The 14,884-nt window shown below is 42.6% G+C and overlaps 1 protein-coding gene across 1 annotated transcript in view; it reads left to right on the top strand.

Moving 5' to 3' along the window:
* The window catches only part of DHX40 (DEAH-box helicase 40), a 112,247-nt gene that overhangs the window by 29,400 nt on the left and 67,963 nt on the right, over positions 1–14,884 (top strand). Inside the window, exons 6-10 of the mRNA XM_083173771.1 lie at positions 8,557–8,623; positions 9,107–9,238; positions 10,089–10,188; positions 10,636–10,722; positions 10,810–10,992. Coding sequence (XP_083029897.1) covers positions 8,557–8,623; positions 9,107–9,238; positions 10,089–10,188; positions 10,636–10,722; positions 10,810–10,992 — 569 coding nt within the window. The remainder of the gene's footprint in view (positions 1–8,556; positions 8,624–9,106; positions 9,239–10,088; positions 10,189–10,635; positions 10,723–10,809; positions 10,993–14,884) is intronic.

Here is a 14,884-nt window from a genome sequence, read left to right as displayed (position 1 = left end):
ACTCACAGTTGAAAAGATTGCGGAAGCTACTGCTGAATCTCTCAACCGTCCTGGTTCTCGGAAAGTCAGTAAGCGTTCGGCAATATTATTTCTGTATGAACAGTGTCATAGTTTAGAGAAAATGGGGTATCTGCTTTCTCCAGTTAGTAGCGCAAGTACCTTGTTGTATTGAATACAGTGCAGGGTTAAATGCTATCTATACTTGGTTGGAGATGAGAGTACCCCTAGGGGTTGGGATTGTGTTAGTGGGATATAGTATGTCAGGCGTCTTACTCTTGAGGTCCAGGAGGAGGCTATGCACAAATGGACTTTCATTTGGTAGAATTGATCAGCGCCTGGTTCCTGTCCTTCTTCTGTATATTTGCATATTTCTGTGCAGTATCTACTTGATGCTCAAATATATGAAAAAATGTATCTTCCTCCAATCTCTGAAAAGATTGGCTAAGCTTCTGGAGTTCTTTATTTCATCTTCCCATTCTTTTCTTAACCATGTATTTCTGCAGGCAAGCTGCCCCTATTGAGCCATGTGCATATTTTGCCTGATTCATGTGTGTAAGGGCAAAACCATGTTGCACTATAGGTTGGGCAGATGTAACGTGCACATAGAGTAAGATGGGTGTGTACTCTAAATTGCTGTGTAAAAATAAAATTTTGGGGTACATGCTGGAAAAAGACCACAGCAAATGTATCCCCCTCAAGTTATTCAATTAGCCACTTAACCCAACACTTATGGGGATGAAGCAAAATCCCTAAGCAGCACCAGCAGACCTGTTTCTCAGCTGATAACACATGGGTCCAGGAACATAATGCAGATCCCATGTGTTATCACCTCATAAAAAGTAATTTACCATATGTTAATTTTGGCCTGTAATTGGATAGCCCAATAGTACTAATGGGCCAAAAAAAGACTGTTTTCACTGTGAACTACACTACCACTTGTAATAGGAAACCCCCCCTAATTTTGAAAGAAACAAATAGATGGCAGGATTTAAGTACTGTATTGGGATAATGCTGATGCACAAGTTTGTGAACTGTTTTGTGCAGATTCAAAAAAATACACTGTCTTTTTTGCTATATTCATTTGAAAGTGAGAAAAGAAGATATTCCTTCTGTATCATATATGGCTTTTTTTAATGAAAACATTCATCATGCTTATTTCCTGGTTGTATTTGAGCGTGTGCATATCTAGCATAGCCTTGGGCACTGTCGGATTTGGGGATGAAGGGACCTCCGGGGGAATGCAGTGGTAGAGGTCCATGCTTAGGGGTGCGGTAATTCTACAGAGGGGGTGTGACCAACCACCACAGATGTTTGGGTAACTATTGGAGATTGCATGGTCTGGGCCCCTTGATAAAAAATGTATAGTAAATACTTGCGGGTGCATTCATGATAATGGGCCTTATTCTAGTTCACTCTTTCTGACAAAACCCTTCTTAGATGGACAAAACCATGTGCACTGCAGGGGGGCAGCTGCAGAGAGAATTATATTTGGGTGAGTTATTTTGTTTCTGTGCAGGGTAAATAATGGCTGCTTTATTTGAACACTGCAATATAGATCTCACTTTGAAGTAAAACCTACCCAAATCTAATTCTCTCTGCACAAGTAACATCTGCCCCACCTGCAGTGCACATGGTTTTGTCCATCTAAGAAGGATTTTGTCAGAGTGAACTAGAATAAGGCCCAATGTACCAGACTGATAACAGCAATGCAGTATTAATGAGTACCCTGTAGTAGTACTGTTCAGTATAAGGTAATGTGCATAATTTATAAAACAAGTCCATAGTCTAGAAGAGTGGGTTTAGCCCCAGGCATTGGAGCCAACTGGGAGTTCCTGTGGGCCCTGGTCTTGGAACCATGGTGGGTGCAAATTTTCTATGTGCCGTAGGCAAAGAATATCCCTAAAGTTGGCCATACATCAGAACGATTTCAGGCCCGAATGTACGATTTTTGTGCGATGCATTGTGTGATTTTTTTTTTTTTTGTTGTGTGTACATCATGAGGTTTTTAGGTACAATGAGCGGTCCCATGGGTCGTGAGGTCAATCCTCTGATCTAAGGCCCCCCATACATTTGTCCGACTTGTCATAAGGACAAGTCGGACCCGATTGTCCCAGCAGCTCCCCGGGAGGGATTACATGCGATGGCGCTTCATGTGCCAAGTTTTGCATGTGATAAATCGCATGCAACTCCCAGGGAGCTGCAGGGACAATGGGAGCGGATGACCGCAGCGGGGATATGCCCGCGACCAGAGAGCGGGCGGGGGGGGGGGGGGCGCAGGGAGCCGGACAAAAAGCCGCTGGGCAGGGAGCAGGGGGGAGGGGGGGGCGGCGCAGAGTACCAGGGAGTACCAGGGAGCCGGGTAGCAGCAGCGCGAGTGGTGGGAGCAGCAGTGCACTCCTAAAAAAACAGAAAAAGTCCATACAAACTCATAGAAAACCATTGATTGGTGAGAGGTCTCAGCCAATCAATGGCTTCCTATGCGTTTGTATGGGCTTTTTTTTTGGAAGTGCTCTGCTGCTGCTCTAGCCACTCGCGCTGCCGCTGCAGCATCTTCTCCTGCCCGGCTCCCTGCACCTGATCCCTCCTCCTGGCTCTGGTAGGTCGCCCGTTGCGGGGGAGCACGGCTCCGGGCAGCACATAAGATTTAGCAATTCTTATGTGCTGCCCGTCCGACCTCCCGAATCCAATCCGATGCGCACAGGGCCGCGCATCGGGTCAGAGGGGATGTCTCCATATGCGATTTGGGACGATTTCACGGCCCGATTCATCCGAATCGGGAAAAATCGTGCCCAAATCACATAATGTATGGGGGCCTTTATTGTGCTGCGCATAAGATCTGATGATGATGCTACTAATTTTTGTTGGAAGTGCGTTCAAATGTGTTAGGGAATATAGGTTGTAAGCTCCACTGGGGCTCATGTGAATGTTCAAATATACTCTGTGCAGGGAGCAGGGGGGGGGGGGCGGCGCAGAGTACCAGGGAGCCCGGGTAGCAGCAGCGCGAGTGGCGGGAGCAGCAGTGGCGGGAGCAGCAGTGCACTCCTAAAAAAACAGAAAAAGTCCATACAAACGCATAGAAAAACATTGATTGGTGAGAGGTCTCAGCCAATCAATGGATTCCTATGCGTTTGGATGGGCTTTTTTTTGGAAGTGCTCTGCTGCTGCTCTAGCCACTCGCGCTGCAGCATCTTCTCCTGCCCGGCTCCCTGGTACTCTGCGCGACACCCCCCCCCCCTGCTCTCGCTGCGGCAGCGGCTTCCTCCGCCCGGCTCCCTGCACCTGATCCCTCCTCCTGGCTCTGGGAGGTCCCCCGTTGCGGGGGAGCACGGCTCCGGGCAGCACATAATATTTAGCAAATCTTATGTGCTGCCCGTCCGACCTCCCGACTCCAATCCGATGCGCACAGGGCCGCGCATCGGGTCAGAGGGGATGTCTCCATATGCGATTTGGGACGATTTCACGGTCCGATTCATCCGAATCTGGAAAAATCGTGCCCAAATCGCATAATGTATGGGGGCCTTTAATGTGCTGCGCATAAGATCTGATGATGCTACTAATTTTTGTTGGAAGTGCGTTCAAATGTGGTAGGGAATATAGGTTGTAAGCTCCACATGTGAATGTTCAAATATACTCTGTAAAGCGCTGCGGAATATGTGTGCTCTATATAAATAACTGGTAAATAAAAAAATAAAATATGTGAGTTGTGGGATTTCATCTTTATAACTGCTGTTTTAAAATTACCAGAGAACTCGTGCAAATCCTGCAAGCTGTGCTATTGTGGAACCTATAACGTAACCCCTATAAAAATGTATTAATCTGCCCTTGCTGTCCTCATACTAACTTTATGTAGGTGTCATTTAAGTGGAATTTTAATTCTATGAAGGTTTTGTCATTTCAATCAGAAAAATCTTGTTTTTGCTTATGTAAATGTCAAAATAGTGTAATTGGTTACATGGTTGTTCAAGTTAATTCTTTCGTTTGATCTGGATGCTGCATTTTGCATTAAACGGTTTGACATTTATTTTGGTAGTAAAAGGAGCCAAACCTTGTAATAGGTACAGCTGTCTAGGAGATGATTTTGTTTGTAACTCAACCACTATATTTTTGATTGCTCAATATTTATTAATTCTGTAGAAATTGGTAGGGCTCCTAGGAAGAGTGATTCACAGATAAGTCAGAGGAAAATCAGCCCATTGTATTGGAACAAGTCAACTCTGCCTCAGCCCAAGATTATCCTAACCTATTTATCTGCATTAAAAACTAGGCCAGAAATATTGCTGTAGGATTGAAAAGTGACCCGGGGGCTACTTTATATGTCATAAGCATGTATTAAAATTTTGATGGTTAAGACGTTCTCTCTGCAGAAAATTAAAGCATAATGGGGAAAACTGACATCCTTCAAGGGTTCCCCTACCCATGACCCATTTATTAACAGTGTACAGGGCTCTATAAAAGAAATTAATGTATAAAATGAAAAGTTGTAAATTACATAACAGAACAGAGGTGGGGCTCTGTCAAGTACTGTCAAACGTTTTGTATGTTTGTAAAATTAGCAACCAATTAATCGAATTTTGGAGACTGAATCAAGGACACGACAGCTGTTATAGCCATTTAAATATCCCTCATCAAATGACAACCAGCCACAAAGCGCAGTTGGTGATCCGTGAGCAGGCCCAGCAGTATAGTCTTGACTGGTTTGGTCATCATTTTTACAAGTTTTTCAAATTGGTGCAAAACCTCCTGTTCCTGGAATTTCAATGGACAATATATCACGTTCGGTTTAAGACAATTGGGGGAGGTGAACCTCTTCTTAAAAAGACGATTGATTTACAGGATCCACAGACTGAGCTTGACAAACATTTATTATTTATTTAATATTCTCTAATAATCCATGTCTTATATAGTGCAGCAAATTCAGTTGTGCTTTACAATTGGAAACAGTATTTACTGACAGTCAAAAAGGTAGGAGGGCCCTGCTCGCAATCTTACTATGATTCTCATTTTAGGTTTAGAACAAGGTCAAGATGTGCTTAGAAATGGTGATAGGAGAGTGAGTTATAGGGTGCATTATAGATGGAATTTGGGTACATGTTTTCCAAGGGCAGACATTTTTTGGCAGCCACAGAAATTGCTAAACCTCCTCCACTCTACTCAACATCCTCTACTCAAGCAAAAATGGTTGCTCTATACCGGTCTGAGTGGCCCACCCACCTGCCTGGCTGCTTTGCCAGGAGTCTAGTACAGGGGAATTCTCACGAGAGGTCGGTATTTCTTGCGAGATTCCTCTTAATCAACAGCAGCCGGAGACAGTCAGTACTATTCAGTGGCAGCCGCCGGAGCGTGGGACGGCTACAGCAGGGCAGTTTGTTAGAGAAATTTTTACATATGGCCCCGAAGGATTTTTTTCCACATACAAACGGCCCTTGGCACAAAAAAGGTTCCCCGCCACTGCTCTATACAGTAGTGTATTTACCACAATGCAGCAAAAGTAGCTATTCCAGTGGACCTGCCGACAAGGCTGTAAATGGGGCCTTTCCAGTAGACTGCATGTCTCTGCCCAAATTCTCCAATAGCTGGGCTGACAACTGAATAATCACAGCAGACGGTCTATGATTAGCCAGCGGCTGGGTTCTGGCTCCAGTGCACACCAGGACTTCAGTCCTGCTGTATTGTGCCTGTGACCCTTCATGATGTGTGACAACAGGTGCACAACAGTAAATTTACTAAGATGGAAGTAAAATCTGATTGGTTGCTATGGGCATCCTCCCATCTTATTAAATTTAACCCACAGAGAGAGGAGCTGGGATGCACCCCATGAGAGCATGGGGTCTTCCAGGTTATTTTTATTACAGTACTAGTTACCAAACAACATAAAAGTAATGCCAGCAGTTGTGTGCGCCCAAATGAAGCAACACATGAATTGCTCTGTTGGCTGCCATGTAGGTGCAGCTGGTGCTTGCAACACTTTTATCACCCCATCATAGAGGTGGATAGCTGCCTTAGCTTTTTATATATAGGATTTTGTATAACATCCTCCTACTTCTGGCGGGGGGTGCGGTGAGGTTGGACAGTTTTATTTTAAGTACATTGTATCTTTAGCCTGTTACAATTATGGGTAAAGAAGGGACACACTACTTGTGATATATCAATATACTACAGGTTGAGTATCCCTTATCCAAAATGCTCGGAACAAGGAGAATTTTGGATAACTGATTATTCTGTATTTTGGAATATTTTAATATTTCAATTTTGTATTTTGAAGTATCTTGCATTTATGCTGTATAAACGAATCAACCACATGAAATACACACAAATATATTTTGTTTGTGCATAAAACAAGGTTTCAAAAAAATGAAACAAAGTTTGTGTAATATCTCAGGCACTGAATTTGAATGCCAAGCAATCATTGTCTTGCACATATTTAGTGCCATTTACATATCATGCCCCCAGTAACATAGAAACATAGAAACATAGAATTTGACGGCAGATAAGAACCACTTGGCCCATCTAGTCTGCCCCTTTTTTTAAACATGTTACCTCAAACCATATTTGATCCTTATTTTTTTGTAAGGATATCAATATGCTTATCCCAAGCATGTTTAAATTGTACTACTGTATTTGCGTCTACCACCTCTGTTGGGAGGCTATTCCACTTATCTACTACTCTTTCTGTGAAAAAATTCTTCCTCGCATTTCCCCTGAATCTTCCTGCCTCTAGTTTCAGTGCATGTCCTCGTGTTCTGCTGCTCCTCTTCCTGTGAAGAATGTCTCCCACCTGTACCTTGTTAAAGCCCTTGATATATTTGAAAGTTTCTATCATGTCCCCCCTTTCCCTTCTCTGCTCTAAAGTATACATATTAAGATCTTTTAGTCTTTCCTGGTACGTTTTGTGATGTAGGCCATGCACCATTTTAGTTGCTCTTCTTTATACAGTCTCTAATGTATTTATATCCTTCTGGAGATATGGCCTCCAGAACTGAACACAATACTCTAGGTGAGGTCGTACCAATGACCTATACAGTGGCATTATTACTTCTTTCTTTCTACTGCTGATACCTCTCCCTATGCAAACAAGCATCTGACTTGCCTTCTTCATTGCTTTGTTACATTGCCTACCTGCTTTTAAGTCCCCTGAAATAGTGACACCTAGATCCCTCTCTTCCTCAGTAGTTTCCATTATAGTGCCATTTATACTATATTGAGTCTTTGGATTTCTGAGACCTAAGTGCATCATTTTGCATTTTTTGGCATTAAACTGTAGTTGCCATTCTCTTGACCATTTCTCTAGTCTGCCTAGATCCTCAATCATTTGTTTTACCCCTCCTGGTGTGTCTACCCTGTTGCATACCTTTGTGTCAGTAGTGCTGTTACAAATGCTCCCAGTAGGTTTTTAGCAAAGTAAATAATTTTTTTCCCCACTTTTTGGAATGTATGGTTTTTGGAATCATTTGGATAAGGGATACTCAGTAGACGCCTGCTTCAATCAGTGGTGCACTTATATATAATCAGGGCTGCCGAGAGGGGGGGCAGCGTACTATTTACCCGGGCCCAGGGTTGCCCTGGTCTAACCCCCCCCCACACACACACACACACACACATACCTTCCCCCTCCTAGGCAGCAGCAGCACACACCTACAGCATGTGCAGGCTCAGCATGAGTATCTCACTGACAGTAGGTGTCTGCTGCTGCTACTGAGGTGGGGGGGGGGGGGCGGGGTGAGGGATGACTTTAGAGTGTTTTTTTTTCACCGACCGTAAACATTTTGGGGGCGTGACAATTAGGCCACACCCCAAAAATTTTACTGGGCCCAACATACCTCTTCGCTGCTCTGTATATAATCAATACAGTCACTTGACGGGTGTTATAAAATGCGGATACAAAATGTGATCAGCGAGTGAGGAGGAATAATAGTGTTTTAGGAGATGGGGCGGTACTTATGTAATATCTGGGCTCCCGTTTTTCTTATGAGACCACGTCCCCTCGCGGGGCACGGTGCGCTCTCCACGCTACGGGCACGGTGGCTCGCTGCGCTCGCCACACTATATAAAATCAACTCCATGCGTAGTTGGATAGTAGGGGTATGCAAAAATGGGGTGCATTTAACATGGGAGCCCAGATAATACATAAGTACCGATGGGGCTTGCTACAATCAGTAAGCTTGTGTCACTCATATACACTTCAGTCAGTGTATATATTTTTTTCAATTTTTGGAATGTATGGTTTTCGGAATAATTTGGATAAGGGATACTCAACCTGTACCATATAGGAGATGCCTGCTTCAATCAGTGGTGCACTGGAGAGGGGGGGGGGGGAGGAGCGTACTATTTACCCGGGCCCAGGGTTGCCCTATATAAAGTAAACATTACAGGTCATTATAATTAATCAAAATGTTTGCTTGGTAATTTTCACACCTACTTTGACAAATTCACTTGGCACTCAAAGGGTTACGAATATTTTGCCTGACATTTTTAATTTCACATCCTGTGGAGATAAATCTGTAAATATTGGGCTTGTGATAATCTAAGCTTTAATACAGGCATTTTACTTTTTTGCAGACCGTGAAAGTCACACTACAAATACATTTAAATGAGCCTGCTGGGGATATTCTTGTTTTTCTCACTGGTAAGATGTGTTCTTCAACCTACACAAGTCAGACAATTCTATGTATACAAAAGTATATTGTTTGCTGAGTAAAACATTTTCAACTAAGCAGTGTGAGTGGGCGGCCAGATAACATTCACCCTGTTCTTGCATAACTAATGCTAGCCGCACATTCTTCAGTTATTGATTCCATCAGCCAACCTTCGGCAGTGTATTGCCACAACAAAGAAGTAATAATTGGTATATAGGAAATGCAGAATCGTCCTATTTAACCGACTGGCTGATAGCATTCATTATCCTGGCCATAATCTGGCAGTGTATGGCAACAATATTTGATGTTGACAGCATGTTAGATCAATGTTCTGTTGTTCTGACAGGCATGTTATCTAAAGGTATGCTCCCAGCATTTGTCTGCTATTATCAAAACGTAAGGGCGAGTAGCATGCTTTGACAGGATTAGCTTTATAAAGGTTTACGCTAGATAGTTCTTTTGCTTTATTACAGGCCAGTCCGAGATTGAGAAGGCCTGCAATGTACTGTTTCACAAAGCTGAACAGATAGACTATCGTGATGATGTGTACGACTCTGCTGTGGAAGGCCTGCTCATCCTGCCACTGTATGGTTCTATGCCAACAGGTAATTGGATTGTTCTGTTGATGGAGTTCAACATTTGTTTTATACTCTTGGTTAGGAGAAAACTTCCCTAAATTAAGAGTTATTAATTGTCTGATTAAAATAACTGGTTTCTATTCTAGTGATATGTGTTTTTTCTAAATATTTAAAATACTATGAAGCGGTTTCTCTGAATAACTACTCTATTGCCTCGAAATACATTTTAGACACAATTTCCCTACTCTTGCCTTACATTGGATATTTCTTCTCCGGTATCCCTATCCGCATTAGTAGAAACTCTGTAGACTTACGGAAAGGTAAGTTTAGACCTCATGGGACCCTAGGCAAGACACTGGTTTTGGACTCGCCTCAAACAATCCATAGCACTATATTTGCTGCTGTTTGTAGAGGGCATTGATAGATACAGTACCTTGGCGCATCCACAGTCTACAGATAAATGTGCAGATGCATGAACATCTGCATTGCGTATAAATGTGCATCGGGCTCTTGGTCTTTTGGAAGAAGGCTTAATTACCTGTGTCACATTTAATGTAATCTGACTGCCACATACAGAGGATGAAACCATTTTGTGTGTCCAAATATTTTTTATCCTATCAAAGTGACTTTGGGAGTGTAGGCAGGTCCATGTGGTGTCATGATGTCACACGGTAGTAGCGCAGTGCTCCTCTGAGAGCATTTTGGATGGCCAGGATATCTTTATGTGGGGAGTCTTGGGACCCGCTGGGCTGTAGGTGGGTTCCTAGTTGCTTTGTGGAAAATCCACCTCTACACTCACCTTTTACTGAATCATTTGTTCCTGAAGTACCTGTATAGAAAATTCATATTTTCCCTTCATGTCCTGTATTTTTTGCAGGTCAGCAGAAAAGAATATTCTTTCCTCCCCCAGCAGGCATCAGAAAGTGTATTGTAGCCACAAATATCGCTGCAACATCCGTTACTATTGATGGAATACGGTATGTAATTTTACAGTGTATAGATTTTCAACTTTAAATTCTGATTTGTGTTTCCCAAAGCATAATACCTGGATCAGAATATTGTTTTAGAGCATTTCATGCTTTTGGAGTTTGTGGTATCTTATAAATCAGAGCTGCCCAATCCAGTCCTCCAAATCTACCAACAGTTCATGTTTTCCAGGCCAACTAGCTGGTGTACAGGTACACTCATTACTGTCACATTTTCAAGCATGCTGCATTCATTCCTAACCAACTACATATTCACAGCTGTTGGTAGATCTTGGGGACCAGTTTAACCAGTTATAAATGAGAGATGTTACCGTAATTGTTATTGGAATACTGCAAGCTTAATACCTTTTTAAGCCACATGTCACATGCTAAACCGTTGACCAACACCAGACTTAATATCACAATATATGTTTACAACAGTCTCAATTTTTTTTCCAGGTATATTGTAGACAGTGGATTTGTGAAACAGTTGAACCATAATCCCAGAGCAGGCCTAGATGTTTTAGAAATTGTACCTATTTCAAAGTAAGTTAGAGTTAAAGAAAATGATCTTTTTTCCCACAATTAGCAATCTATCTATATTAACATTTGCTTTCATTTCCTTTGCTTAAGAAGTGAAGCCGTGCAGAGAACTGGAAGGGCTGGCAGGACGGCTGCTGGGAAATGTCACCGGATTTACAGTGAGGAATTTTGGGATAAATGCATGCTTGACCACATGATCCCTGAGATTAAACGAACCAGTCTTACATCTGTCATTCTGACCCTTAAATGCCTAGGGGTAAATGATGTAATCAGGTAATCCAGAGCTTCTTTAATTACATTACCTATATGTGTGCATTTTTTTTTTTTTTGTTTATCGCCTTCTTTTTAACCCTTTGCGTGCCGACGTTGCCTTGAGCGATCCTCCTGTTCTTTTAGTATAAATAAATACAAATACAGCTAAGTCAATTAATTGAAGTCTAGTTAAAAATTGCACCCAAAAAAGAACAATCCCTGTGAGTGAAGCTGGCATTTTTAATGAATCTTTTGAGGATCTCTCAGCAACATTGGCAAAGGGTATAATAAAAAGATTTGCTTGGCAATTTTAACACTTATTTTGACAAATTCCCTTGGCATTCAAAGGGTTGGTTGGTGCAAGGTTTGGTAACACGACGGAAGGTGGCGTATGAGAACTCACCAACCTGTATAAACTGTAGAGATGTTGGCAGGAGGTCATTCTGAAATACTGAAAATGCCTCGGCTGGCACCAACAACCTTTTCTGGCTGAAAGTCACGGAAATCACATGTTTAGTTATTCTGGTATTTTTAGTTTGTTGTGAGTTGCAACAAGATTTACTTGTTAGATAATTGCATTTATGAGCAGGTATTCTGGTATAACTATAAAAGTTGCTACTGAGTGCAGATATTCAAGCACTGCAAGGATTGGGCTTACTCGCTATAGGGCATCTTTAAGTGCTTTAGTAGGTGAAGGACTCAGTTTTGCAAAATAAGTATTGTAATATGTGGTGCGACATGACCTGTGGCAATACTGCAATCTCTCTCCGATGACTCAACAGACCGCTAAGTATATGAAGCGGCAGTGGAGTCCAGCTTTAGTTAGCTCATATCAATTAGACAGCAGACAAGCTCACACATCAAATGAGAAGATGCGATTGCAGTGGTGACAATTATTAACTCCCCTTGTCTGTGTCTTGTATATGAGGAAGCAGCCTCCTAGGTGCTGCTTTTGGGTAAGATTGGTGTATTATTTGTAGTTCATAATTCCTGGCCAGTTCTTTTATATATTCAACCTTAACTCTTCTCTACTTTAAAGTAGCTTGTGTATGTGTGATGCACTTGGAACTGGAGAGCTGCAGCAAATCTCAGGAGCCTACAAACATGATTCTGGATAGCAACATTGGGGTTGCATGGCTGCAATTTCGCAATTCCGGGTACTAATGAAACAACTGTGAATGCCTACGGCTAGTAGTAGGCACGCACAAAGCCTTTCTGTAATAAAAATCCTGATACTCTTTTTTTTTTTATCACTGGCTGTACACAAGTTGTATGTCAGGAAGGCGGCGTTTGGGGGTGGTAACCAGGCAGTTTCTGTGAGTGCCCAGGCATTTGAAGGAAAGCCACGCTCCAGCCCCAAACAGCCTATTTCTATCGCACCAGCCGAGTAAGTCCTGAGCTGCAGACTGTACACACTGGAAAAATATTATATGGTGAGTGGATTTGCTCAGGATTATCGCAGCCTTGCACAGAGCTTGTTCAGATTAAACAAATTGGGATTATTTACACTAGACGTTTAAGGGGGGACATACTTAATATGTACAAATATATCAGGGGCCTGTATAGGGAACTGTCAAGCGCCCTTTTTACTACAAGGAAGGACTCTAGGACACGAGTTCAGAATAAAAGAAAAAAGATTTCGCTCTCTTAGAAGGAAACATTTTTTCACGGTCAGGGCAGCCAAACTATGGAACTCTCTGCCTGGTGAGGTGGTGTCGGCAGACACCATAAATACGTTTAAAATAAGGTTAGACAAACATTTATTGGCTAAAAACATCCAGGGGTACAAATAAAAATAACAATCTGTCTTTAAAATATCAGTATTCACTACATAAAGCAAGGGTTACGCTAACAAACCAAGGTTGAACTACTGTAGATGGACACAAGTCTTTTTTTCAGCCTCAACTACTACGTAACAGAACTGGATTTCAGTCTGGCTGGATAGTGTATACCTGTTCGCAGGGCTCTGCAATTTATCAGCCCAATGATCAGGTCTGAATAACCCCCATTGTTCTGGACAGCTTACTGGAGCCAAAGGCTCCATTTTATCCCTCTTGATCACTTGTGACTGGCTATGGGAATCGGCGGGCAAATCCAGAGTCTGTGTTTGGAGGAATAGTGGTCCGTTGATCACTGCCAACATGGCAGCACCTGGGGTAATGGGGTACACTTTGGCAGCAGCACTCTTTTAAGAGCCTGATGTCCTGATGCAGAGATGGATGAAATTACAGAGCTGCACACAAGCAGCTTTGTAATTCGTTCGACCAAAATGAAAATACAGCAGGAGAGGTATGTGATAGAGACACCATCTGCATTTACAACCAGAGTGCAAAGTCCAAAAATGCTGCCTTATATTACCATCACTACCATCAGCTGTATTTGGCCAGGCTGCGAAAGCTGAGGCAACCTGGAAGCTTAAAAAGCCAGAAAATCGGCTTCCAGCCACGCAGACCTTGGCTTTGTCCATCCTTCCAGGGTACTCTTGTGTATCAATGCTTTTTCCCTGTAGATTGTAAGATTTGCAAGCAGGGCCTTCCTAACTCTATGAATGTCTGTTATTTCTCTGTTTTGTTCTATCACTTTTGTTTCCGATTGTAAAGCTCAACGGAATTTGCTGCACTGTACAAGAAACTGTTAATAAACAAATACTGTGTAGTTATGTTTGGCATCTTCTCTGCCTGTACTGTATATTGCATTTAAAATGAGAAGTAATTTGTTATTCCTCCCACAATGCTAATAAAGATGAATTCTTATTTACTATAGAAGTACAAATACATCTGGTCATTAAGGAGTTAATCATCTCCCAGGGACTACGCTCTGTCAGATAGTTTGCAAACCAAGAAACAAAAAAAAACATTCACTTATGTACAGGCGAAATCCAATTATGACTTCTTACCACCTTTTAATTTAGCTTTTCTTCAGGCCCAACATTATACCAATAAGGTAATAACTTTTTTAAGTGCCGCTGATTGGGATAACCAACTTGATAAAGCTCTTTTAAATGTGAGTTACTCTAGAAAAGCCATAACTTACTTTAATCAAATACTGGGGCAGATGTATTCAGCCTTAACAAGAGATAACTGCAAGGGTGATAGAGACAAATGTCCAGCCAATCAGCTCCTTACTGACTTTTTTCAAACACAGCCTGTAACATGGCAGTTAGAAGGGGAGTGGCTGGAAGTTTATCTCTCCTTATCACCCTTGCATTTATCTCTTGTTAAGGCTTAATACATCTGCCCCAATGAGAGCGCCTTGCTATACTGGTCAATTCCAAACGGGTATCACTAGGTTGTGGGCACACTTCCCCAACCTAGAGGAAAATACTATTTTAAAAACCTTATTATATTCTATTAAAACAATATCGGCCACATCTAAAGACCCCCACACACTAGAACAATTTTTTGGCCGATTGTCCGATTTCCGACCAATCATCTGATATATTGGACGATCGTTCGGAAATCGGACAATCGGCCAAAAAATTGGGTACTTGTGTACTTTCACGGCTCCCATCGCATGCCATTGCATGCCAAATGTAGTGGCATGCGATGGGATGCGATTTTTGCCGTTTTTTATCTTTTTTTTTTTATTAAACAAATCGCATGCGATCGCAGTACGTGTCCTACGACCTTTTCATACCCCCACTATCCACGTCGGCGTGGAGTTGAGAATAGAAAGTGTGGCGAGCGTAGTGAGCCACCAAGCCCGAAGCGTGGCGAGCGCACGCGGACACCTGTGAAGCCCGCGAGGGGACGCGTATACCTGTGAAGGTATCCGTGTCCCCTCGCGGGGCTCGCCACGCTTCAGGCTCGGTGGCTCGCTGCGCTCGCCACACTTTCTATTCTCAACTCCACGCCGAGGTGGATAGTGGGGGTATGAAAAGGTTGTAGGACGCGTACTGCCGCCCCTCGCAAGC

The sequence above is a fragment of the Crinia signifera genome, chromosome 2, assembly GCF_055691185.1.
Source record: "Crinia signifera chromosome 2, ASM5569118v1, whole genome shotgun sequence".
Lineage (NCBI taxonomy): Eukaryota > Metazoa > Chordata > Amphibia > Anura > Myobatrachidae > Crinia > Crinia signifera.
Note: the sequence above shows the minus strand (reverse complement) of the source record. Positions and strands in the feature narration are given on the sequence as shown.